Here is a 27,854-nt window from a genome sequence, read left to right on the forward strand (position 1 = left end):
GCACGACCTGGACGACTTGTTTTGGTGGGTGGAAGCTGTAATTCTGTTTTTTGTTAGAAAATTTTGACCCAAAAACATTCAAACCGAAGACTGGAATCCAATGAAAATGTTGTCGTATTTGGCTTACTGTTGTGTAATGGCCGCTTTGCTGCTCCACGACCTGGACGACTTGTTTTGGTGGATGAAAGCTGTAATTCTGTTTTTTGTTAGAAAAACCTGACCCAAAACATTCAGGTACGAATCCTGGAATTCGATGAAAATGCTGTGACGTGACATTAAAAGATTAAAAGTTAAGTTTTACAATATCTTCTGTGTCTATCTTGCTACTGCAACCAAGAAATATCCCAAAACGTCAAGAAATAAAGTTCTAATCTAACCTACAAAATGTACATAAGGCAGTAGTTGTCCCATACTTACATTTATTTTATATAAAAGAAAAAGGGTTGTAATATTAACAGTTATAAACAGGCGTCATTACTGGAAAACGACGGTATCCAACATGGCGGCCAGGCACTGAACGATGTTAGACGTCATTAAGACATCAACGTGCTCTTCCAGGTGTCTCTTGGGATCCTTTAAAAAAAGACAGAAATGTCCCCATTGATAAAAAACATGAAGTGGAATAGTTTTGAGCTTTCCTTTCCGTAAATAAAAACGCAGACTTGTTGAAAAAGTGTTAGTGTTAGTGTTACCTGTTTGCCAACATTCTTGATGGCCAACTGTTCTGGTGTCATTTTGTCTTCTTCTTCCACAGCCTGAGTTGGAAACATAAACAGTGGTAACAACAACTTGTTAGTAATATTTCCCGGCTCTGAGTCGCCATGTTTTTTTTCTCTTCCTGTCTGAAAAAAAAAACTAAGAATGTGTACTTTGTCTCAATATTAGACATAACGATGACATGTATTATGGCTAAAACTGAAATAGAAACAGTTTCGGACACTTTATTATAAGTTTTATTTAACGATGAGTTAGGTTTGATGTTTTAATGTGATGAATTTTATTTTTCAGGATGATTAAACGCAATTATTTGTATAATTTTACATTTTAATATGATTGTTTCCTTTTTTTCGGATAGTCCTTTCCTGCATAAAATCTTCCAAAAAAAACCTCATCATATAATCTCATTCAACTTTCTTCCATAATCAGTTTATCGTATTTTCTCGCAAAAAAAAAAAAAATGCCATATTTTTCACCCCAAAAATATTTTGACTAAATCCAGGGTACGGCTTATATGCGCATAAATTAGATTTGACATGAAAAAATGACAAAACCGAAACGCCATAAAACAAGAAAATACGATACGGTCATTTATGTAAAAATGTATAAAATAATTTCAGAAAAATTTAAAATTCAACTACTTTTACGACAATTTTAAGGGTACGATTTATACATGGAGGCGGCTAATACTCCAGAAATTACGATACGGCCATTTTAACCCATAATAGCACTGACACATTTTTTTTCCCCAGAGAAAAAATATATATATCTAGAAAATCAGAACCTGGCTTCATTATGTTTTGGAAGAATTTGGAGACACAAAGTTCACCTTATTGTAGTTCTTGGCAAGCTCCAGCATTTCCTTGACGATGGTCTCATTGAGTTTACAATGTTCGCTGTAATCCTGCAGGGTGAGACCCTCCATCCAACTCTTCTTATGCAAATTCAACAGCATCTACAAGGAAAAGCTGCCATATTTCCCACCATCTTGAATTTTGACATCATCCCATATTGGAGTCCTACCTTCTGCTCCAACTCATTTTTCCTGTAATTAATAGTAATGGAGTAGTAGTGTCTGTTCAGTCCGTGAATCAGAGCCTAAAAAATATGGTAACAAAAAAACTTGGGTCATTAAACACAGTAGAAAAATCCACTGTTTATTAGCTAACCTTACCTGGATTGATGGTTTGTTCAGATGGCCCAAATTTGATGTAGTTTGTCGGGGTTCGTGACCTAACACCATCATGTTGGCATTGATCAGCCTGAATGCGTCGATGACAACCTTCCACAAACAAAAAATATCTTTAAAATGAGCCGTTAGCGTTAGCCTAAAAGGCTAAAAACGCTTTCCCACCTTGCCCTTGACACTCTGAATGGGATCCACCACTACGGCGACCGCTCTCTCCGATAGCGCTTCGAAGCTTTGCTGCGTGTTGATGTCCACGCCCGACAACCAGCAACCGAAACCCGGGTGACTGTGATACCAACCCACCACCATCTCGGGCCTGAGTGGGCAAGAATAAAGAATGTTTTGGTCAGTCGGACGTTTGGTCGCCCGGACGTTTGGCCGCCGGACGTTTGGTCCCTTTTGGTTGCCAGTCTCAAAATGATATCCATGAGAGAGAGTTTAAAATCTAAGAGAGATAGATTAATATCTAAGTACTGTTTAATATCTAAGTACATTTGACCGGACACCAAACGTCCAGTCACGCTTGGAAGAGAAGCATTTTTTTTTTTTTTTTAAAGTGTTAAGCATTTACCTGCCAGTCTGCTTCAACATGTCCAACATCTTGGCTTGGAACACAGGGTCTACAGCTTCAACACTTACACCCTATTAGAAAACACTTTTTAAAATCAAAAATAGTCACTTTCCCTATGAAACGTAAACATTCAAAGTACAGATGATGTTGAAAAATCCACTTTTTTGTGCGATTACATCGGTTTAGCGATATTATGGCACAATGCTACCCCCTTCAGGTCAGTCTCGGTACTAAAACATACATAGCTAGACATATGACGTTTTTAATAATCATGTGTATGACACCAACAGGAAGAAAAACTTTTAGCATGTTCTAAATCTAAAAAGCAGCTTCATGCACTTAATCAGGTGAACATATCTCTAATTTTAAGTAAAAATGAATTCCATATGTACACAATAACCACATAATGGACACTGTAATTATAATCCATACCGTTCCAGATTGGGGCATAGCAAATACATCGATTACTCGCACGGTGTAGTCGTCGACAAACTCTCCCAACATCAATCCCATGACTTCCATTGGTACACCCGCACGCCCGTGCTTCAACATCTAATAAAGGAAGATTAAACGGTTATAAAAACAGACCCAGCAATGTTTAATATAAACCAAAAACATATTCAGATGTACCTTAAGCAGTGCCAATGATGAAATATAGACTTGCTCTGCAGTGTCTACAGCGGGTGCATCTGTTGGGGGGCCCTAAACAAAAAAAATCCAGTTTAATATAAGGTTGAATTTTCCATTAGGATTTTGTCTTAATAGCATAAAAGGCTGGATTACCTGGCCGAGCCCTGGCATCCCACCACCAAGTCTCAAGAGACGGTCCATGTCTGGATCTATTGAAACAAATAAATTTAAAAATAATATTTAAAAAATACACAATTGAAATACAACGTATTCTAATTATGACATAGCGTCATAATATACACGAATATTAACCATGTAGGATTAGGTAATATTAGTAATAACCATATCAACTGTAGCGTATGAATGTACATTTTAAAATGTTACGTTAGTAAACAGGACGACTCCTAGATTCGAATTTATATCAATTCAGAAACTAAAAAAACATACAACTATCAACAAAGTGTCTTTAAGTTGTTTAGCTTCTTTAAAAAAACAAACGTTCGCGTTTATTTCGGCTTTTGTGGAGCATTCTGTCTTCGTTCACCCGAAGCATTACTTAGCATTATTTGGCTAAAATTTTAGCATCAATATTTAGACAACTATACTTTGTATTTGAACCTTTTAACAGCGGGAATTTGTATCGTTACATTCTACATGACATGATTTGACATTTTATCGACAAGCGACAACCACGAAAAAAGCTACAATTGACGTTAGCCCGAGGTTAGCACGGACAAAAAGGCAAGACCCTCTTAACAGCGACAGAAAATTTCTTCACCCAAATTCCACCCCCACCAAATAATCCCCAGTCCTAAACATCTCTTATTTCTGCCATTAATCCACAAACCTGTTTTTGCTCGATTTTAGCGAGACTTTTAATTCCTAACGTGAATCGTGCTGACTAGCTACAATGAATCAGCCAGAATGATGTCTAGCGGACACAACTTCCGTCGCATGACTGACGTCATGAGTGCATTTACAAAACATGGCGGATGAGGCCGCTAACGTCCCGTGTAAGTATCCTTGTTTTCATCCATTTGATAGTGTAATTACTGTTTCTTCTTTATACGGTCATGAAGGTGGGGGAGGGTCTTCCCCAACTGGCATAATACCAAAATAGCTAGCATAATGCATAAATGTGCATATTTTTATTAAAATCGTACAAAAACGGAGACTTTATAACACAAGGCAGGGAATTTGAATTTAGAATTACTTGTTAAATGTGCTTTTTAGACATAAAAAAATAAAAATATATATATGTATATATATAAACAAAAATATATGTAGTATAGTATGTTTTTCTTTTTACTTTAGAAACAGATTAAACAAATAATAATACAATATTTTTCAGTTATACTCCACCCAAAATATGTTATAAACACAAAAATTAGGAACATAAATAAAACTTGTCCCTTTTTCAATGTAACTATATTTTCCTAAGTGCCAAAAAATGATTTCTATGAGTCTATAAGACCATATTTTACTGTAATTCTTGGACCAGACTAATTCCTCACGTCCTCCAATCCAAATGGTGAATATTATACAATTCATATCTAGCACGCTAGCGTAGCGGAACATTTCTGTGTTAGCATCTTCCTGCTCTGGGATGTGAAAGACATCCTTCACTGACGTCTGGAAATCGTCGGAGAGATGTCCCGAGCTAAACGAGTCCAAACTATGACAAGGTTTGCACGCTCTCATATTTCAAGAAGCAAGCGTTGCACTAATCCCAGAGGAGCCACAAACCAAACCACACAAGCAGCCCAGTCCTTCCATGAGCTTCATTGTTTCCTCACACTGTGTCCGAGTACTTCCGATTCCCTCCATGGCACCCCCACCCTATTAGAAAACACATGGTACAACATTTTAACCCTCATGAATATCATTTTGAGAGCTGGTTTCAACAGTACTTAGATATTAAACAGTACTTAGATATGAAACAGTGCTTAGATATGAAACAGTACTTAGATATTATAAAGTACTTAGATATTAAACAGTACTTAGATATTAAACAGTACTTAGGTATTAAAAGGAACTTGGCTATGAAACAGTACTTGGATATGAAACAGTACTTCGATATTAAACAGTACTTAGATATTTAACAGTACTTAGATATTAAACAGTACTTAGATATTAAACAGTACTTCGATAGTAAACCCTCTCTCATGAATAAAATTTTGAGAGCGACTAAAAGGCCGGCGACCAAAAGACTGGCGACCAAATGTCCGAGCACCCTTCCATATTTTAACATTTGGCTCTTGTCGCTTCCTGGCGGACAAAAATGAGTATTACATCTAAAACGGCCGCAGAGGGAAATATTTCAGCTTCACACAGCACATTTTTATATGCGTTATATATTAATAAATCATTTCCTTATAATTTTATCTCATTTTTGTGTGTTTCTTCACATCTTTCATACAAAATTGGGACACTTTGACCAATTTTAAAGTGTTTTGTTGGTCGTTTTGTGAGAATTTACATACAAAGTACACCTCTACTTACAAATTTTTCAAGTTACAAAAAATCTTGGAACCAATTAATTTTGTAAGTAGAGGTATGACTGTATTATTTACTCAAAAATACTCACTAGCCCCAACGAGGATGTCCAAAAATCCAATGCAACCCCCCCTACAGGTCATTCTTTTTCTACATTTTGGATGAGCTCACTTCCAAACGGACCTACCAGACCTGAATTTTCGAGCGGGACTCACGTCCCCCGTTTTAGATGAAGTAGAATAAGTGGTCCGCATTCCTCGGCCCGAAGCCACGCCCCCTTCCGAGTACCCGTGGGACCTCCTGGACACTCACTTGTCCAAGCCAGGATGTGCTTCCCTCCCTGGCCTGGGATTTACGACTTTCAATGGCCTTTTAGGCTCCACAACGGCTTAGCGGGGTTTAAATCTTAGTATCTATTATTCATGCTGGGTCTAAAAGTCATTTGCAGGATGTTTTCCGACTGTACATTTATAAAATAAACCTTACCAGAGTGTCTTTCCGCTAAATTCCAAATCCAAAAATGCTTTTGCATCCGGGAAAACGAAATGTGGAGTTTACATCGTTGACCGATTTCGACGTCATTTCATTCCATTTCCATGCTGTTTATCCTCAAAATGGTCGCAGGGGGTGCTAGAGCCTATCTCAGCCAACCAATCGCAGTGCACAAGGAGATAAACAACCATTTATACTTAGATCGAAGGGCAATTTAGCATACTATTAGCCTAGCATTAATGTTTCTTGGGATTCATTCAATATCCAACCACTTATCATCTCAAAGTTCGTAGAGGGTGCTGGAGCCTATCCCAGCTGACTTTGGGCAACAGGCATTGGCCAACCAATCGACAAGCAATCATACCTAGGGGCATTTTAATGTTTAAGCCAGCTAGCCTAGCACTGATGTCTTGGGGATGTGGGAGGAAATTGGAGTAACCGGAGAAAACCAACACAAGCACCAGGAGAACATGCATATAACTAATTCCATAAAGGGGTAATATGGCGTACTATTAGCCTAATGCTAATGTTTTGGAAAAGTGGGAGGAGACCGGAGTACCTAGAGAAAACCCACAGAAGCACGAGGACGACATGCCAACAACCAATCACATTTAGGGACACTATAGGCTACAATTAGCCTATTATTCATGTTTTGCGGATGTAGGAGGAAACCGGAGTACCCAGAGAAAACCCACTCAAGACAGGGAGAGCATGCAAACAACTAATCACATATATATGGACAAAATAGTGTACATGCAATTAGCCTAGCATTGATTTTTTGGGATGTGGAAGGGAACTGGAGTACCCGGAGAAAACCCACCCAAGACCAGAGAGAACATGCAAACAACTAATAACATTTATTGACAATATAGCATATAATTAGCCTAGCATTGATGTTTTCGCAAAGTGGGAGGAAACTGGAGTACCCAGAGAAAACCCACCCAAAACCAGGAAGTACATGCAAACAACTAACCACATATATATGGACAATATAGTGTACATACAATTAGCCTGGCATTGATTTTTTGGGATGTGGGAGGGAAATGGAGTACCCTGAGAAAACCCACGCAATACTTTATGAAGGTAGTCAGGACGGAAAATGAAAATCTGATTTAATTTCCTTCTTCAGCTGCGTTTGTCATTCGCATATCTTCATTTTAGCGCCTTAATGGCGGCCTATTTCATCGCTAGCATCGACGCAACGGTACGGCTAAGACGGGATTCGAACCGACGCCACATTTCCATTGAAAAACAGAGAGACGAACAGCTGTTAGCGATACATTGATCCGCGTCAAGACAATGCGGGAAACAAGCAAAGTGTTTGCTGAATGATTATCGCTGACCAGCTGGTCTCTTTCAATTCAGCGCCGCACGCCATTGGTCCACACTTTGCCGTTTCAATTTCGGTGGCTTTTTTCCATCCACCTCCCGTCGGAACGGACAGCCGGAGAAACGACAAACGCCGTCAAAGGCCAGCGTCCGGTCGCTTAACGAACATATGTAATTTGTGAGCAGGAATCTTTGGAACAAAAGGGCGGCGGCGTGTCTGATGATTGGATTTGGAAGGAGGAGAGCTTTCGAGGAACACGAGAAGCGTGTAACGTGACACCGGCACCGAGCCGTAATCCCGCCAGTCGACACAAACGCCGCGCTTTGAAAGCTTCCACGCGGGCGCCATGTGCTTGGCCTTTTTATATCTGCAGAAAATCCAACAGCGTCTTTGGCGTGTGTCAATATCATGGAAATATTGTGGTTTCAACTATGGAGGTTGCATTATATTGCAGGGTTTTTTTTTCTGGGGAAAGTATTTTTCTGTTAATACAGTTTTTTGGTTAATAAATGTTTTTTGTTAATAGTTTTTTTGGTCAATAAATGTCTTTGTCAATACATTGTTTGGTTAATATATGTTTTTGTCAATACATTGTTTGGTTAATATATGTTTTCGTTAATCCATTTTTTAAAATTTACTGTTTTTTGTTAATATTTTTTTGCTGATACTTTTTTGTTAATATATTTTTTTGTTAATACATTTTTTGGGTAATAAATGTTTTTGTTGATATTTTTTTTAATTTACTGTTTTTTTGTTAATATTTTTTTGCTGATATCTTTTTTTGTTAATTCATTTTATGGTTAATAAATGTTTTTTGTTCATACATTATTTTGTTAATACATTTTTTGTTAATACATTTTTTGTTAATACATTTTTTGTTAATACATTTTTGTTAATAATTGTTGTTAATGATTTTTGTTAATACAATTTTTGTTAATACATTTTTGTTAATACATTTTTGTTAATACATTTTTGTTAATACATTTTTGTTCATAAAAATGGGAAAATCCACGCTGAAACTCGCAAGCAGAAGCCACTCCCATTTTCTCTGCTAACCAATAGTACTCAGCAGTGAAGTAAAACTTTTTTTTTTACATAGGGTTCACCCAACTTGGCAGTTTATCGCGGCCATATCTGGTCTACATTAACCGCGGTAATCGAGGGATTACTGTAATACCGTCAGGCTGTCAAATGTGTTTTTCAGATTGTCCTGAAACTGCACCATCAAACAGAGTACATTAAAAAATGTGGCCCTTACTGCAAATCTAAACTACTGTATTTACTCGCACATAAGCCGCAACCTTAAAATTGCATTAAATTCGTTAAATTTTTGTCAAATCGTCAGAATACATTCTATTTAGTGTTTTTTCTGTTTATCTTTTCTCTATTTTGAAATAAATGACCATATCGACCACATTTTCTTGCGTTACGTATGTCAAGTCTAATTTGTGCGCATATAAGCCGTACCCTCTATTCAGTCATCATTTTTTAGCGACAAATACAGCATATATGCGAGAAAATCCGGTAATATTTTTTGCATAGTCAACAAGATGTCCAATCTGTTTAAACTGGGAGTCAGGCAGCTAATGGACACTTCCTCATCATCCCAAAACCCCCAATTGGACGTCTATATCCGTCAATGGCACGTAATTAGTTCATATAAACCATAGCAACAATGCTTTCATATACTACTGGTCCATGGTTGTATAATATAGGATATTACCGCCCAATACTAATATATATGTGTTTTTCTGTTCATTAATGCAGTGCGTAGTTTCCTTTCTTTATTTATTTTTGTATGGGATTGTGTGACCTCCAGTTCAGGCCAGTGCCTGCTTATATTTCATTACATCCTGATTCTCTGACATGTAGTGTGTGGGATGGGGGGAAGGGTAGGAAGAGGAAGTGTGTGTGCGTGAGTGTGTGTGCGTGCGTGTGTGTATAAGTGTGTGCGCGGGCGTGTGTGTGTGTGCGTGTGTATGTGCGTGCGTGTGTGTGTGTGTGTGGTTGAGGGAGGAGGGGGTGAAGAATGCTTGGTATGTACGGACGACACCAACACGATAGGCAACGAGTTTTTTACGCGCCAACAAATAAACCTCTCACATTCCCCCCTCTCGGTTGGCGAATTCATTCGGACGAGTTTACACGTCAGCTTGTGTCACGCCACGCGAACAAACGTCAAATTGAGCTGTTTTACGGCGAGGGCGCGCCGTCGGGTTTACGTCAAACACCCCCCGGATACGAGAGATGGTTTGACCCGTAGTAGGTGGGACTGGCGAGCGGTCTGCACCAGGACGTCGTAGATCAATGAACCGAACCGGAGGCTCGCTCGATAAACTGGCGTACAACAAACTGGGCAAACTGGATAAATGTGTCACTACCTAAGCGTAAGAGAGGGCACACGCGCTTTATCGAAGTTCACCGAGCCTCTCAGCATGCCCATGTTTTAACCAGGCGGCTTATTTTCCAGCCTCACGCGCCGCTTCCGACCTTTTTCCATTTGGATCTGCGAATTTTTTCTTTTAAGAGGGGGGGAAGACCTGGTCCACAAAGCGAATATTTCCAACCTCCAGAATGATCTTCGCTAATACGGGCAACCCGCTGAAATCTACCACCCGCAAGCAGGTAGGCCGTAGTGTTTGGCTTTCTACTTTTGCTGTCACTTTTCAAATAATCCTCTATCTTGAAATGACATTGGGAAGCCCTTCCCCTGTACGGCGCATTTGGACGAGTCCAAGCTAAAACAGCCGCCAACATCAAGCGATTAACAATAAGAGGCGACTTGTTAGGACGCGGATGGAAACATCTGCCGAAGGCTTTTAATTGTTGTGTGCGTCCGTATAACCTTGTTTGGACGGCCGAATTGCATCATGGTTATTGTAGTTCTCTTTTTTTACGGCTTCATGCATTCTGCTTGAATTCAGCGGAGGGGAGGGGGCTCGTGTCACTGAAGGGGGTACTCGAGGGGGGGTCGTGTCACTGAAGGGGGTGCTTTAAGGGGGCTCATGTCAACGCGCACCCTTCATTCTGACCTCTCGGGTGATCCAAAATGAGGGAATATAAAAGCCTCCCGGCTTCTTATTGAGATGAAAGATTGATGTAGAGTGCAGGAGGTTTTTTTATGACCTCCCCCGATTGAAATATGAGCGTTAGGGAATGATGCTATCCCACCGTTTAGGTTCCATCTGTGAAACGAGTGCCATTTGCTTCAGTCAAGGTGAGTCAGTATGGGATTTTTTTTCTTCCTAAACCCCCCCTCTCGCTTTGATGCTGTTAAATATCCGCGTTGTGGTACAGTAATTGCATATCAACATAAAATAGGGCCTTTACTTGAAGGCTGAACAGATGTTTTTGCCACGGACGAGGGTTGGATGTCTATGTTTTTAAGTAGAATAACCTATGTGAAGATTCGGACGTCACGTGACCTGGGTAGAACATGGTCTACGGGTTTTGAAGTGGATGGTCCCTTGGTTACGGACAGATGGCTTGACGCTTTTGTTTCTCGACCCGGGATTCGGCTTGGCTGGCAAGCTAGCTTGAGGCTATTCTAAAGGATGAGTAAGGGGAAGGAAATGCTGCGCCCGTTTTCACACAAGCAGACAAAAAAGTCATTGGTTAGATGGTAAGATTGAGGCGTGGAGACAGTAAATTTGGGTTATTTTTGCAAAGGGCTAGCTAGCATTTTTAGCATTGGTGTCAAACCTGTCATTTACCTGAATTGGACGTTTATTACCGTCCATGGGCCAGAAAAATCACTGCTAACAGCCATAACAACATTTGTTAAAAAATAGCTTGTTATTGATGTCCATAACCAGAGGTAAGGCAATTTTAAGGGTGTGGCTTATATGCGAGAAAATATATATTTTTTGAATGCTCGCTAAGCATTTGATTGGGAATGTTTTAAAGGCGGCTTTTTTTAGTTGTTGATTGTTAAACGTCGTTAGCGTTTAAGACACATTTTCCAAAAATGCCAAAAAGTTATTGAAATGCAGTTATGATGATGAAAAACATGAGGCATTGCTGTGGAATGCATGCACAATTTGATTCTTCCGTTTGGATTTTTTTCTCCCCAAAAGGACTTTTTAGTAAAAGTCACATTGCTCCTCCCACTTTCATTCGAAAAAATATAATTCAAAATCTCAAACTGTTGAAAATCCTTTAAACAATGTTAGGCTTGAATTATTTTTTTGCACAAATATGGTTATGTGCTCTAGTGGCCGAGTGGTTACCGTGCCTGTCTCACAGTTCTGGGGTCGAGGGTTTGATCCTTAGGTGGGGAGTTTGGATGTTTTCCATTGGCTTGCGTGGCTTTTTTCCGGGTATCCCGATTTTCTCCCAAATCCCCAAAACATTCATGCTAAGCTAGTTTTTTGCTAAATTGTCCCTAGGTATGATTGTGATTGGTTGTTGGTGCCCCGCGATTGGCTGGCTACCCATTCAGGGTGTCTCCCGTTTCGTGCTGGAAGGGAGCTGGAATAGGCTCCAGCACCACCTGCGACCCTGTGAGGATTAGGTGTTCAAAAAATGAATGAATAAATGAATGGTAAAACTACAAATACAACGTGGCACATATTTTCACATACACACACATAGGGCACCCGTAAAAGTCTAAAATGTACTACAAAATGGACGGCCTTCAACCAGTGGCAGTAGCTCTGTCCATTCTTATTTGTTTTTGGTGTTTTACAGCCCCTCTATTTTTTTAAATTACATTTTAATATTTCTTAATACATTCCTTTTTACTTTGTGCTTTATACTTTTCACTTTAATAATGAGTGATGAGTATGTTAATGAGTCCTTTTTTCTCTCTTTATGTTTCATATGTACTCTTAACGGATGCACTTTTTTATATGTATCCTATCTTGTGCTGGCCCCACCCATCTGTCTCATTTTTAAAGTCTGACTTAAAATGGCGACGTGCTATGTGTGTTTTTTGTGTGGACAGTCGTACCCCATGACTCCGTCCAGTCCAAGCAGTAGCAGCAACAGCAGCAGTACGGGTCTGGAGCAGCTCAGCAAGACCAACCTGTACATCCGAGGCCTGCCTCCCGCCACCACCGACTTCGACTTGGTCAAACTCTGCCACCAGTAAGTACCTGAAAAAAAAAACATGTTAGCTAGCAAAGCCGTGGCTTTTTGTGACCAAAAATGGCAGTTTGAGCGCTGCTTTGTGGTCAAGTCCATCTTTATGGCACCAAAATCTAAAAAAGGGTTAAAAGAACTGGATAAAAATCCCTAAATATTCAGTTTATTATAGATCTAAAACAATATCTATTTTAGCTTTTTTATATATATTTTTAGAATTTACAAAATGATTTTTGAACTAAAAACACAGAAAAAATGATTAAAAAATGACAATTATTGATTTAATAAGGGAAAATCTGGAAATATAATCTACAATGGACCGTTTTAGATATAATATTTCATTTTTCAATAAATTGATTAAAAGAACTGGATTAAAAGCCCTGAATATTCAGTTTTTTATAGATCTAAAAAAATGTTTATTTTTAGCTTTTTTTATACATATTTTTAGATTTTACAAAATTATTTTTGAACTAAAAACACCAAAAAAAATGGATTAAAAATGACTATTATTGATTTAAAAGGGGGGAAATCAGGAAATTTAATATACATCTATACTTTTCATTTTAATTTGATCCTAAAACAGAAAGTCGGCACTCATCATTTACTTTCCTGGGCCACACAAAATGATGTGGCGGGCCAGATTTGGCCCCCGGGCCGCCACTTTGACACTAGTGCTCTAAAGGGTTGTTTATATCGTAGTGCTCTGTGATTGGCTGTCCACCAATTCAGGGTGCTGCCTAAAGCTGGCTTAGGGTAGGCTCCAGCACCCCCAGAGATAAGCGTAACAGAAAATAAAAGAATTAAAATAAAGGAATTATCTCCTTTAAAAACTGTTAGCCGCAATGCTAATTCAAGCTACATAGAAAGTACCAAAAAAAGTGTCATAAAAACCCACATTTATGACATTCTTTAACCCGATTCGAGTCGGATTTCCCCCGCTCTCGATCCCGTGACCCGTCATCCGTCGAGCCGCTTCGTCAAATAGCGTAATGAGTTGAAATTTGCGTCCTCCACGCCATCCTCGCTAGCATCGAGCGTTCAGCCGTGAAAGCGGCAGCAGCTGTTTTGCGTCCGTGTGACTCTTTTTTTTGTTGTTTTTGCCGGCACAAAAGCAGAAATGAAAGCGCCTATTTTTCCTTTTTTTTGTAGCAACAAGGTCTGAATGGTGATGTCAGCTCGCCATTCATTGGCTCGTCGTCACTGGCGCGTCTGAACAAGCAATTTGTTCCACATTTTAGCTTCAGCTTTGCCATCCCAACGCAATCATTGCATCCGCTTTAATTCCTGCTAATTAGGGTCGAATTGGTTCACTCTGTTGGAAATAAAAAAGGTTGTGTTTTTTGGGGGGGGGGGTGTAAAGTATTTCTGCCGGGGTTTTTTCATGCGTTGCTGATCGGTTGCTAAAGCTAACGAGGGTACAAAAAGTCAAAAATAATCGTTTTTTGTTCGCAGGTATGGCAAGATTCAGTCAGCGAAGGCCATTCTGGACAAGACAACCAACAAATGTAAAGGTTAGTACACAATAATTCATTATTAACTTATTTATTTCCTATTTATTTACGTCTAAAATGTCTTTTTCTGTGTCTGTATTCTCACCCTCTTGCTACTCTGACAGTTACATTTCCCCAATACGGGATGAATAAAGTTTTCTAATCCAATCTTCAGAGGGTGCGTTTGGATGACACAAAATGGCGTCCAGTGCGATACAGTAACACCTTAAGATAGGAGTTTTGTGCGTACTGGGACCGAGCTCTTGTGTCAATCTACTCGTATCTCAAACCAATTTTCCCTGTACTACAGTAATCCCTCGAATATTGCGGTTATGTAGAGCAAACATGGCCGCAATCATTGAAAAATCATAAAGTAGATCACCCCTATTTAATTAAATGTATATATATGTATATATGTACATATGTGTATATGTGTGTATTTATGTGTATATATGTGTATATGTGTATGTGTGTATATATATGTGTATATATGTGTATATATGTGTATATCTGTGTATATCTGTGTATATATGTGTATATCTGTGTATATATGTGTATATATGTGTATATATGTGTATGTGTGTATATGTGTGTATATATGTATATGTATATCTATATGTATATACACATTTTTAAAAAAAAATTACACACACATTTTTATTTACTTAGTAGTAGATAGCCCCTTATTCAAAAAAATATAATAATTAATATATATATATATATTTTTTTTTCTAGTAGCAAGCGGAGAAAAGGGGGAGTGGCTTCAACTTGCGAGTTTCAGCATAGATTTTCACATTTTTAAAAGTATTTTTACTAGAAAAACCCACATGCGTATCTTCTTTATCCTCTGAAGAAAAACTTAGCATCATGCTAATCCCTGCCAACTTTTTGATTCACGATGACAGTGCATATTGTAGTGCAAAATGTCAACAAACCATGACATCTTTTAAACTGTGGCTAGCATTAGCATGCCATCAACTGTCTCTCACACACACACATACATGGATGCTTGCATTTCTACCGACGCTCGCCTCTCATTGGCCGCTCTGCCAACCACAGGTTACGGTTTTGTGGACTTTGACAGCCCGGCGGCCGCTTTGAAGGCGGTCCACGCTCTGAAAACCAGCGGCATTCAAGCCCAGATGGCCAAGGTGAGCATTCATTCAGTCGCTCGTTGACTTCCTTCTCCGACCCAATGTGCGTGTGCTTGCTTGCTCGCGTCGGAATGACATGAGACTGACTGGTCACGTGACCTGGGCCGACAAGCTGTTCTCCCCATGACCTCGTTTACTACTTTCACTGTCTGAGCAGATGTCACGTCTCCCCCTCGCCAAGTAACCTGACAGTTACGTTGTTGTCGTTATGCCGTAGTGTATCATATCAAAATATTGAGAGTATTAGGAGTACTGTATTTACTCGCGTATAAGCCGTATTTGTCGCTAAAACACGTCTGAATCAAGGGTGCGGCTTATATGCGCATAAATAAGACTTGACATGCACAAAGTTTAAAGGCCAAGATGGTCATTTATTTCAAAATATAGAAAATAAACAGAGAAAATGCTAAACAAAATGTATTTTGACGTCTATGAATTAAATTCAAGGAAAATAATAAAGCGTATCTTGCATAAAATGTAAAAAAAAATAATTTGTGCTCGCTCAGGGTGCCGCCATCTTACCTCAGGATGACAAAATAGACCACTATGGACACGTTTCCTGGTTGTAGTGGTCACATGACTTCCTTTTTGAATTTGTCTACATGTAGGCAACACTCTTTAGGAATTTTTTAAATTATTATTATTAAAGCTAGTTTGAGGTCACAAGATATTTTTAAAATAAACAAACCAAAAAATTCTAAATAAAATTCTCATAGGAAAATGCATTGAAACCACATTCAAATTCATTTTTGAAAAAAATAAAAAATTAAATGTCTTAAATTTAATATAAAATTAATGTGAAAATTCTTTTCATTTTATTCAATTATGCTATAGAAATTTAATTTCATTTTATTCAATAATGCTATTGAAATTTTATTACTACTCACGGCTTTTAAAAAAAAAAATTAACATTTGCTTCTTCATGCATTTAATGTAAAAACATTTTTTTAAATTATTACACATAGCATAATTACATACTTATACTACAGTGGCATGTCAAATTAGGGCCACCAAATATTCCCCTTGGGCCACGACTGGCCCCCCGGGCCGCAGGTTGAATGGCTTAAAAACCTTGATTCAAATAAATTGTGAACATTACTGCAAAGTCTCCAAAGCGCTGTTTGGGAAATTAAAAATGAGGCTTAATTAACGCTACTATAATTTTTTTCTTGTGACTGTGGTTCATCAAAGTGTTGTCACATCTGCACGTTAGCGGCAAAGCGGCATAATTAACGAGCTGAGTCATCCTCGGCCCGTTTTGTCTTTCTTTGGAAGTACTTTTCTTAGCGTTTCCTTGCGCCGCTTTTTTTCCGAAGCCAGACCCACTCGATACGCTTGAATCCGTAGATAAGAGTTAATTAGGTTGCTCTCTAAAGATTTGGTTAGCACAAAGCTAACGGCAACAACAAAAAAATTATGAAAAAAATATATGATGGCCGGTCCATCAGGAATTTAGCAGACCAAAACGTCATCACTGAATTTTAATATAGTCATACCTCTACTTACAAATTCCTCTAGCTACGAACATTTCAGGTTACAAATGTTTTACAGTGTTCCCTCGGTTATCGCGGTTAATGGGGACCGGGACCACCCGCGATAAGGGAATTTCCGCCAAGTAGGGATTCCCCTTCAAAAATGCTTAATTTGAATTAAATTCCCCCCAAATTTTTTTTATTTTTTTTAATTTTTTTTATTTTTTACCCCCCTGTATACAGTACACCGTATAGAATACGGGTAGAGAGAGTGAAATTCATGTTATAACAAAAAAACTGTAAAATATGTTGTTTCAATGTAATATTTGTATTTTTTATTTTTTCCCCAAAAAATCCACGAAGCTCTGAGTCCGCGATAGCTGAACCGCGAAGTAGCGAGGGAACACTGTAAATGCATTTCCTTACCCATTATTTTATGTCAAATTCCACTTATTAAGCAATTAAAAACTACAAATGCAAAGTGGCACATATTTTCACACGAGCACACGTAAAAGTCTAAAATGTGCTACAAAATGAATCTGTTTCCTTATCCATAGTTTTATTTTGATTTCCCTATATTAAGCGATTAAAAAGTACAAATTCAACGTGGCAAATATTTCCAAACAAACACACACAGGGCACACGTAAAAATCTAAAATGCACTACAAAGTGGACGGCTTTCAGCTCTAATAGAATGGGCTCTCCCGGCCATCTGGCGGACAAACACGCGTATTACACCTAGAATGGCAACTTAGGGAGATATTTCAGTGGTGCAGGACATATTTTCACATGCTTTATTTATTTTAAAACATTAAAAAAAATATTTTCTTATATTTTTTCTCATTTTTGTGTGTTTAATCACATCTTTCATACAAAATTGGGACACTTTGACCAATTTTAAAGGGTTATGGGCGGAACGCGAAAGGAATTAAAGAATTTACATATAAAGTAAACCTCTACTTACAAAATTTTCAAGTCACCAAAAAATTCTTGTAAATTGATTAATTTTGTAAAAAGATATACCACTGTTCTGTCATAATTTAAGCATATGCGCACTTTCACAATATAAATATAGCGCGTCAGCAAGCAATGTACCCAGCCCAAAAAAAAAAAAAAAAACTACAAATCTACCTTTTTTAAACCTACAATAAAGAATTTAATCAATGAAAATGACAAGTTCATCTCATGGAACGATTATATTAAAAAACTTAACATACAAAAACGTCTTTCCGACACCAAAACCGAATCCAGACCGTTAAAAATGACAAACCCCGCCCCCTTTTTCTCCAAGCAGCAACAAGAACAAGACCCCACAAACCTTTACATCTCCAACCTGCCGCTCTCCGTGGACGAGAAAGAGCTGGAAAACATGCTCCACCCCTTCGGCCAAGTGGTCTCCACCCGCATCCTCCGTTACTACGGCGGCAACAGCCGAGGCGTGGGATTCGCCAGGATGGACACCACGGAGCAGTGCAACGCCGTCATCTCGCACTTCAACGGGAAATTCATCAAGATTGCCTCCGGGGCTTTGGGTAGGGATTTTTTTTAATTATTTCTTTTTTTTTTTGTGGAGGCGGTGATGAAAAGGGTTTTTTTTTCTCAAAGTATTTTTCCTCCCGCGTTTTTTGTCCCACAGCGCCCTCTCAGCCCTTGTTGTGCAAGTTTGCAGACAGTCAAAGAAAGAAACATCCTCACGGTGGATTTGTTCCCAACGGACAGACGGGAGATCTCAGACTAGTATGTATCCACTTCCAAATCAAATGGTGGCCATATTTGAAAAAAAATGACTGCACTAAATGCTATTTCACATGGAGAAAATGATTTACAGTGTTCCCTCGCTATTTCGCGGTTCAGCTATCGCGGACTCGGAGCTTCGCAGATTTTTTTTTGGAAAGAAAAATACAAATATTACATTGAATACAAGATATTTTAAAGTTTTTTTTGTTATAACATGAATTTCACTCTCTCTACTCGTATTTTATATGGTGTGCTGTATACAGGGGGGTAAAACATAATAATAAAAAAAAAATATATATATTTTTTTGGAATTAAATTAAAATTAAGCATTTTTGAAGGGGAATCCCAACTTGGTGGAAATGCACTTATCGCAGGTGGTCCCGGTCGGTCACCATTAACCGCGATAACCGAGGGAACACTGTATGGCGTTTTTTTTTACCATCTAAGAAACTATCTTTTTGTTGTTATGATTTTAGAAAATGATATTTGGCATTTTTTTTACCATCTAAGAAACTATTTGTTTTAATTTTGATGTTAGAAAAGGATATTTGGCATTTTTATACCATCTCAGAAACTATTTTTGTTGTTGTTGTGATGGTAGAATTTATGATAGCAGTGAGCTAGCTAGCGCATGTTGACGGAATGACACAATAGTTTCATGGCAATCAAACAGTAAAAAGTACAGTAATCCCTCATTTATCGCGTTTTCGCTTATGGCTAATTCACTACTTTTATTCTCCACTATTATTTATTTTAAAAATTATTAAATTAGACTACAATTTTAAGGGTGTGGCCTATATACGTGGGGGGAGAGTAAATATGGTGGTTATTATTATTATTTTTAGATATCTGAAAAATCATGGCACTAACCAGAATTTATGCTAACAGTGCGCTAGCTAACGCGTGTTGACATAATGACCGTTACAAAATAAAATGGCGGTTTAAAATGACTGAAGTTTTGGAGGTAAAAAATGAATTTGGCATTCTTTACTATTTCATAATTACCCATTTTTTCTATTTTCAAAAAAACATTTTTTGGCCAATTTCCGAGGAATTTTTCAAAGTACTTTAATATTTTCTAATGTAAATGTCCTCTTTTTGTAGGGTCCAATGACTTTGACCTATGACCCCTCCACAGCAGCTATGCAGAATGGGTAAAAAAAAATACATTCCCCAATTATGCTATATTCAGAATTTTTGTTTTCGACTAAATAACCCCTTGTGGCTCACGCAGGTACTACCCGTCTCCATATCCGGTGACCAATCGGATAATGGCCGTCCAGCCGGCTATGTCCCCCTACATGTCTCCCGTCTCTGCGTACCAGGTAAAGCCAACGTTCCCAAATATCTGCCAGCATTTCCTAAAATAAAATAATAATAATTCTGAAAAACATTAGCATAAATGCTAATACATCTTCTTGTCTCCTGTTATTTCAAAGGTTCAGAGTCACTCCTGGGTGGCACATCAGCCATACATCATGCAGCACCCGGTAAGACAGTGTATTTACCCGCATATAAGCCGCATTTGTCACACACCAAAAAAAAAAAAAGATGACTGAATCGAGGGTACGGCTTATATGCGCATAAATTAGATTTGATGAAACTGCTAAAAGACAAAAACTGAACTTTATGACGCCATAACGGCATGCGTCATTTATTTCAAAATGGATTTAAAATGCAAAAAAAAAATGAATTTTGATGTCTAAAAATTAAAGGTACCGTATTTTCACGACTATAAGGCGCACATAAAAGTCTTAAATTTTCTCCAGAATAGACTTATACTCCAGTGCGCCTTATATATGGACCAAATACTAAAATTGTTATCACGATAAAATAGAATATATCAGTCGATAGGGTACACCAGATATGGGCAAACTACGGCCCGCGGGCCAGATCCGGCCCGCTAGGCCTTTTTTTATCCGGCCCGCCGACATTGTCCAAAAAATGTTTTTTCACTCTCCCCAAGATGGCGCCGTCACGCGGAAGCCAGTGGCAGTAGCTGTTTCCACTCTTATTTGTTTTTGTTGTTTTATTGCCCTTCTATCTTTTTTAAAATACATTTTGATATTTCTTAATACATTTTCCTTTTTACTTTACTTCATACTTTATACTTTTTACTTTAATGATGAGTATGTTAATACTTGAGTCCTTTTTTTCTGTTTGTTTCATATGTACTGTTAACGGATGCACTTTTTTCTATGTATCCTATCTTCTGCTAACTCCGCCCATCTGTTAATTTTTTTAAAGTTTACCCACGCCTGGTCTAAAAGAACGGTGCATCCTTTGTGTGTGTAAAATACAGAAATAGCACTGGTTACTGACACTGCGCCTTTAAATGCGATGCGCCGTATAGTCGTGAAAATATGGTAGTCATTATGAGTTCTCTTTCTGGTAATGTGAAAATAAAGCTAAAGGCCCAACATGCATTTGTAGCCGCTTCCAAGTGTGCATGCGTGTGCACGTGATAGTCAAATGGAAGAAGTGGAGGGAAAGATTTGCCGAGCCCTCCTCCGGCAGCTTTCCTGTTGGCTCCGCTCACTCCGCTCACTCCGGCAGGAAATGCCTCCGGCGGCCAATCGTCTTGTGACTGAATCTTTGACTCGTCCAACAGATGCTTTCCAACGGAACAAGTGTCTCTGATCGTATGCCCCTCCCCCAATTCCCCCGGAAAATGCGAGCTTTCTCCAAAAACAACAGAAAGATGTTTCAGTTTGAGATTTGATCGTCTCGATTCATCAAAAAAAAAGTCTATGGAAAAGGGTTGATGAAAAAAATGAGAATAAAGTCAGAAAAACATCACAAATAGTCAGAATCTTGACTTTAAATAAGTCGGACATTCCCACTACAGAATCAGGATTCTGACAACCATCCCAAAAAACGATTTTCACTCAAAAGTCGTTATTTTCAGAATAAAATCAGCGTGTTATTTCTCATCATGTTTATAAAAAAATCCCAACAACATTTTTGCAGTTATTTGAAGCCCCGCCCACTTCATGTTTAGATATAATTAGCTTTTTTATATATTTTTTTAGATTTTACTTAATGATTTTTGAACTAAAAACACAGAAAAATTGATTAAAAAATGACAATAATTGATTTAAAAGGGGGAAAATCAGGAAATTTAATATACATTAGACCATTTTAGATATAATTAGCTTTTTTATATATTTTTTTTAGATTTTACCCAAAAAAATTGAACTAAAAAAATAGAAAAAATGATTAAAAAAATTACAATTATTGGTTTAAAATCAGGAAATTGAATATATATCTATACTCTTCATTTGAGTTTGATCCCAAAACAGAAAGTTGGCAGTCATCTTTTACTTTCCCGGGCCACACAAAATGATGCAGCAGACCAGATTTGGCCCCTGGGCCGCCACTTTCACACACGTGAACTAAACGTTTGATTGGATTGCCGGTAACAGAAAACGGTTTTTTTCTCATTTAAATGTTTTTATTGCAGGCTCCCGTGATGTCGCCCTCTGTGGATCCCTCCATGTCACTGCACCCTACGACTATGCTATCTCAGCAGATGGGCCAGCTGTCCTTAGGAAACACTGGAGCGGTAAGTCACCATTTTTGCACTTTGTTCCGTTCCCCGAAACGTTCTTTCCTCTCTAATGTCCACTTTGATTTTATTGGACAGTACATTGCCGCCAACCCGGGGGTCCAAGGTGCTTACATGCCGCAGTACCCGCCTCTGCCCGCCGCACCGGTAGGTTCACATCCTTTTTGGACATCTCCCAGGTCACTTCTGCTAAATTCTAGATCATTTTCTTATCTATAATCCTTAAAAAGCATGATTTATAGGTATGTGTGTGTGTATGTTAAGATTCTCTCGCTACGTTTGTCCAAACCGTTATACGTAGAGAGTTGAATTTTTTTATTCTAATAGTCATTGACTTTCTTCACCTTGTGTATACTATTTTTTTTGTTAAACACCCATTTTTCAAAAGAGAATTTTTTTAATAGCGCAATATTTGTCTTTTGGTTCTAAGAGACTTTCTGAGATTCTTTTTGACAGTTTTTTCGATTCCTTATTATTTTTTGGCATTTCTAAGTGACTTTTTGTCGATTTTGGGCCATTTCTATGGCTGCCATTGAAGAGGGAAATTGAGCTATACGTAGTTGACCACACAAGTCCCAAATTTCTAGTTTTGCGGCCTTTCCTATCCAAAAAAAATGAAAGCATTTAATTACATACAGACAGTTCTAATGTAAACTTACATTAAAGCACGTCTTGTACTGTGACTCCTCCCCCAATGTAGGAAAACGGCACGCCACAACAAGTGGATTCTTCCAACAACTCGTCCCCTTACAGTCAACTCAGCAAGTAACCGCAGGTACACGCTTCCTTCCAAAAATTCTTCAACCTGTCATGTCTAGTTAGAACCGTTCAAAATGCGTCTTGTATTCATCCTGAATGGATGCTTTTTGCTAGTTTGATTCTACTTGTAATTCCACTTTTCACCACTAAAAGGCAACACACTATTTGCTCGACACTAAATTTGAACCAAAAATGAAACTATCAACAACAGTCATTCTAAAATCTGCATTTGCCAAAACAATGACTGTATTTTCTCACGTATAAGCCGTATTTGTACAAAAAAATCAAGGGTACGGCTTATATGCGCATAAATTAGACTTGACTTGCACCAAACTGCAAAGTGACAAAGATGAAACGCCGTAATTAAAGACAGTATGCTCATTTATTTCAAAATAGAGAAATGATAAACCGATAAAATGCTAAAAAGATATATTTTGATGTCCATGAATGAAATTCAATAAAAAAAATATAGTATATCTTGGATAAAAACTGAAAAAAACTCACAGCGCCACCATATTGGTGAAAACTAGACCACTTCGTACACATTTCCTGGTTGTAGTGGTCACCTGACTTCCTTTTTTATTAAAATTGTGAACCGGGGAGCGGCTTATATGTGAGAAATTGTCAAATTCAACCATTTTTACGGGTGCAGCTTATACGCGAATGCGGCTAATACCCCAGAAAATATTTCTAAGATAATCATCTGACTTTAGGTCTACAGAAATCAAGTAAAATGTCCTTTCCACTATTTTTTTTATAGAACCATCAAAAATTGAAATATATTTACATTCGCTTTATTTTGAAATATGACAAATGTCACTCATTTTAATCGACTCCCGCCAAGATTAATCATATTTTATTGACTATTTTTAGGCTGGGCGATCCCTAGGCCGGCCAGCGACTGGGTGGGCGTGGTCAAACGACACGGCCTTCACCGATTGGACCAGACACAAACTTTTTTGCACAGCCCTCATGCTGGTGTTGCAAAAGGAGGACCGCCAAAATGCACTCAAGCAGTCGGCTAATCACAACAAAAAAAAGATTTATTTTGATAAGAAACAAACAACAAGCTCTTCAAGATTTTCTCTTTTTTCAAGAAGGATTTTCCCCATTTCAGAGGACCCTCCCCCTTCCCTTAGCCCCGCCCTCCCCATCTCCACCGTACGATGTGATTGGACACGCATGAGGTTGACCATTTCCCTTTTACCGTTCCGGGTTTTTATGATTTTTTTTTTATATAGCCACGCCTCCTGCCCCTCCCCCCCTTCCTCACCGCCAAACCCGCTTTGCACTGACTTTTAAAGTTGAGAAGAAAAAAAAAATGGGTGGGCTTTGACCGCTTTGTCAACCAATCACGCGCTGGAAAGAAGTGACCGCATCATCGGAAAAAGGTGCCTTCCTGACCGCCATCTTCCAGCGTTTTTTTTCATGGAACTTATCAGGTGTCGCATTTCCCATTTCCGCCCGATCGCTAAAGTGCGGCGCTATCTAGTCTTCTGGTAGCAATAAAGACAATGAAAATCCCACGGCAATACTTCAAAAAAAAAAAAAAAAGAGGGGGCGGGGTCAATCATCGTGACAAACTCACCCTTTTTTCCCTTTTCCGTGTTTTTTTAAAGGGGGTGGGGTCAATCATCCTGACAAACTCACCATTTTTTTCCCTTTTCCGTGTTTTTTAATTTTTTTTTAAAGGGGCGGGGTCAATTTTCGTGACAAACTCACCATTTTTTTCCCTTTTCCATTTTTTTGTAAGGGGCGGGGTCAATCATCGGGACAAACTCACCCTTTTTCCCTTTTCTGTGTTTTTTATTTTTTTTATTCTATAAAAGGGGTGGGGTCAATCATGGTGATAACTTCACCATTTTTTTCCCTTTTCCATGTTTTTTATTTTTTTTTATAGGGGTGGGGTCAATCATCGTGACAAACTCACCATTTTTCCCTTTTCCGTTTATTTTATTACATTTTTTATAAAGGGGGCGGGGTCAATCATTGTGACAAACTCACAATTTTTTCCCTTTTCCATGTTTTTTTTATTTTATTTTTTTTTTATAAAGGGGGCGGGGTCAATCATCGTGACAAACTCACCATTTTTTCCATTTTCCGTTTTTTTTGTAAGGGGCGGGGTTAATCACTATGACAAACTCACCATTTTTTCCCATTTCCGTGTTTGTAATTTTTTTTAAGGGGGTCAATTATAGTGACAAATTCACAATTTTTCCCCTTTTCCATGTTTTTTTTTCCCGCTTCCATCAATTGACATCCCGTTTGTCGTTTTATGGCTTTTGTGTTCCCCCTTTTCCTCTCTCGTGGTCAGTTTGACCGGTGATCTACCTCATGGTTCTGAGTCCGCCGGTGTCGTCGGGTTTGCAGGTAAAGCCCTTTTTTTTCTCCCGCACCGGGGTGGATGAAGCAGAACGGAAAGGCCACGCTCGGGGAGCTGGCAGCTCGGACTTCAAACGTTACGTCTTTTTCCGCCCAATTCCGCGCTTGGGAAAAAAATGTCCTTTTTTTGGTGTCTTTTCTTGGGTTTTTTTTCCCCTCAAATGTAACATTTTTTTTATTTTTTATGCTACTTCTGGAGCACGGGTGTCAAAACCAATAGGCTTGTTGACGGCGACAAGCGTCCAATCCGTTCGTCCAATCCATTGATCAATTTTAAGTAAAAAAATTGGACGTTTTATGACGCCAATGGCAGTCTATCAGAGGTCTGTTACGCTCTTGTTAAATCCAAAAAAATCTCTGCAATTTTTGGGACCATTTGAGCTTAAGATAAACCTAAAATTTCAGTGCTAATCAGCAAACAAAATTATTTTTGCTAACAAAAACCCACCAAAAAAAATCTTGATTCTGCCTAAGCAGCCAAATTCAAAGCAATACGCTATTTCCAACCTTAAAGCCTTTGAAATGACGTTTCTGACCTTTGACCTCGATTTTAATGTCATATAAATTTGCAATTTTCCATTTTGAAATTAGCACTGTTATCAGCTATTGTGAAATAACGTTTCTGACCTTTGACCTCAATTCAAAAGTGGCATAATTTTGCAATCTTGTGCTTAAAAATGAAATTTTACACCCGATTTAGTAAATGAATTGACTTTAGCTCCTCCCATCCTTTTTCATCAAACAAATGCCTTTTTCCGATTTTTTTGGCTGAACCTGAACGCACCACTCCACACTGTCCCTCTCTTGTTTATAAAGGTCACAACAGGTCAACCTGGTTTTGATAGAAATTGTCGGCCAAATGTTTGTTTTCAAGGGGAACTTTTCACCACCACGCATGAAGTCAACAAAAATAAATAAAAAAATAAGTCCTAGCTTCCAAGGTCAGGTTGTACTACTCAAGTACACAATATTTAAAGTCATTTCACTTTGTGAAATAACTTATTCGCGAAGGGGGGAGGGGCGGTTCTTGTACATTTTGAACCCCAATGTCGACCCTGTCACCCTCAACCCATTCAATCATTTTGCTCCCTCCTTTGAAAAACGTGCTGAATAAAAAGAATCGTCTTTCTCTGACCTCCTTTCACCTCGCAATGTGTGTTTTAACCACCGGAAGGCGCTGTTTCTTCCCTTGCTGAGACACTCCATTCAAAAGTGCTTGATTCCTTTTTAGTGTGTGTGTGTGTGTGTGTGTGTGTGTGTGTTGCCCCAAACATTTCTTGTCGCACTATTTGTGGCATGCACATATTCTTCCCGGATAGATTTATGACTCTTAGGCCGGATCCCCTCCAAGTTAAGCTCCGACTTAGACGCAATTGATCCATGCGACATAAAGGCACCAAATGGCGGTCAAAAGGGATCACCAACGTTCGACTGAAAGATTAATTAATTGCCTTTTGATAATGACAAAAGGGACAAGAAAACTCTTCTCATGTTCCCCCCTTCAAAATGATGAGTAAACCCACCAATGAACAAGGTGTCAAAGTGGTGGCCCGGGGGCCAAATCTGGCCCGCCACATCATTTTGGGCGGTCCGGGAAAGTCAATAACGAGTGCTGACTTTCTATTTTAGGATCAAATTCAAATGAAAAGTATAGATGTGTATTATATTTCATGATTTTCTCCCTTTTAAATCAATAATTGTCACTTTTTAATCCATTTTTCTGTTATTTTAGTTACAAAAATAATTTTGGAAAATCTAAAAATATTTTTAAAAAAAAGCTAAAATAATAAACATTGTTTTAGAACTATAAAAAATGAATATTCAGGACTTTTGATCCAGTTGTTTTAATCCATTTATTTAAAAAAAATCTAAATATTATATCTAAAATGGTCCTGCAATTTGTTCTGCAGTCAAAAAATAAGAAATTAATTCCTTTATGATATTGACCCCTAATAATGTGCTTTTAATTTATACACCATCTCAAAAATATCACATTTTTCTTAATATTATCCCTTCATTTGTACTCCCTATTAAAACCATGAATATGAAGGTGAATCGGGGCGGCTTATACGCGAGAAATTGTTCAATTAAACTATTTTAAGGCCATTTTAAAGGGTGTGGCTTATACGTGGGGGTGAGTAAATATATTCGTTATTAATATGTGACTTTGATTCTCTTTAAAAAAGTGGATTAGTTGCTCAAATGACATGGAGGGTGCCGAATTAGTCATTGTACCCCACTTGAATGTGGCGGATTATAAACGCGGGTGCCCCTCATCTAACCTTGGCTTTTCTCAAGGGATTATGGGCCATGTGTCCCTTCAGCTGTGCCCAATTCAAAGCGGAGAGATCCTCGGCATGCTCCACGTGTTCGCGGCCTTGATGACATTAGCGGCGGAATGCCATTTTTTTCGGGGTGCCGGACACGCGGGTATTCTTGGATGGTGGCAAATTTTTGGAAGAGGCTCACAAATACACTTTAATCCTCGAAAATGTCCATTTGAGGGGACACAAATGTGTCTTTTGAGGGTTAAAATGAGGGTGGGAGTTTGGAAAACTTTATTTAAATTGACAGGCAGAGTGATTAGATGGTAGATGTCTAATTTATTGTGAGTGGGAGGGGCCAATTGGCATGTTTTTTTGATTTGACAGTGTCATGTGACCGTCATAATCCTGGAATGACATCTGTCATGAACATGAATTCTCATGACAGATGTCAAAATATTTTTTTTAACCTTTACGGGGCGGCCATTGATGGGGGTAGATGTCCAATCTGTTTAGAC

General features: G+C 38.4%; 2 protein-coding genes across 5 annotated transcripts; one reads left to right on the top strand and one right to left on the bottom strand.

Moving 5' to 3' along the window:
* Positions 1-402: 402 nt before the first annotated feature.
* Positions 403-4,109, bottom strand: psmd14 (proteasome 26S subunit, non-ATPase 14). The gene is made up of 11 exons (XM_077713283.1): positions 3,955-4,109; positions 3,261-3,316; positions 3,108-3,179; positions 2,910-3,029; positions 2,478-2,548; positions 2,072-2,222; positions 1,892-1,999; positions 1,741-1,815; positions 1,547-1,672; positions 693-755; positions 403-573 (listed from the first exon to the last, which is right to left on the bottom strand). Exons 2-11 carry the CDS (start codon positions 3,306-3,308, stop codon positions 475-477), a joined length of 933 nt encoding a protein of 310 aa, XP_077569409.1. The 5' UTR covers positions 3,309-3,316; positions 3,955-4,109; the 3' UTR covers positions 403-474.
* A 5,539-nt stretch (positions 4,110-9,648) lies between these two features.
* Positions 9,649-24,214, top strand: LOC144194660 (RNA-binding motif, single-stranded-interacting protein 1-like). 4 transcript variants are annotated; one of them, XM_077713868.1, is made up of 14 exons: positions 9,649-9,812; positions 9,896-10,050; positions 12,371-12,513; positions 13,963-14,021; positions 15,060-15,151; positions 17,918-18,158; positions 18,263-18,363; positions 19,468-19,517; positions 19,598-19,688; positions 19,803-19,853; positions 21,827-21,928; positions 22,010-22,078; positions 22,632-22,706; positions 23,564-24,214. In XM_077713868.1, the coding sequence occupies exons 2-13, from the start codon at positions 10,000-10,002 to the stop codon at positions 22,698-22,700; spliced, it is 1,119 nt and encodes a 372-aa protein (XP_077569994.1). In that variant the 5' UTR covers positions 9,649-9,812; positions 9,896-9,999; the 3' UTR covers positions 22,701-22,706; positions 23,564-24,214. The 4 variants fall into 4 exon arrangements, with proteins under 4 accessions (XP_077569994.1, XP_077569995.1, XP_077569997.1 ...); XM_077713869.1 differs by having other exon boundaries at positions 9,657-10,050; positions 17,921-18,158; XM_077713871.1 differs by lacking the exons at positions 9,649-9,812; positions 9,896-10,050 and adding an exon at positions 10,431-10,642.
* Positions 24,215-27,854: the final 3,640 nt, after the last annotated feature.

Source organism: Stigmatopora nigra, chromosome 3 (genome assembly GCF_051989575.1).
Source record: "Stigmatopora nigra isolate UIUO_SnigA chromosome 3, RoL_Snig_1.1, whole genome shotgun sequence".
Taxonomy (NCBI): domain Eukaryota; kingdom Metazoa; phylum Chordata; class Actinopteri; order Syngnathiformes; family Syngnathidae; genus Stigmatopora; species Stigmatopora nigra.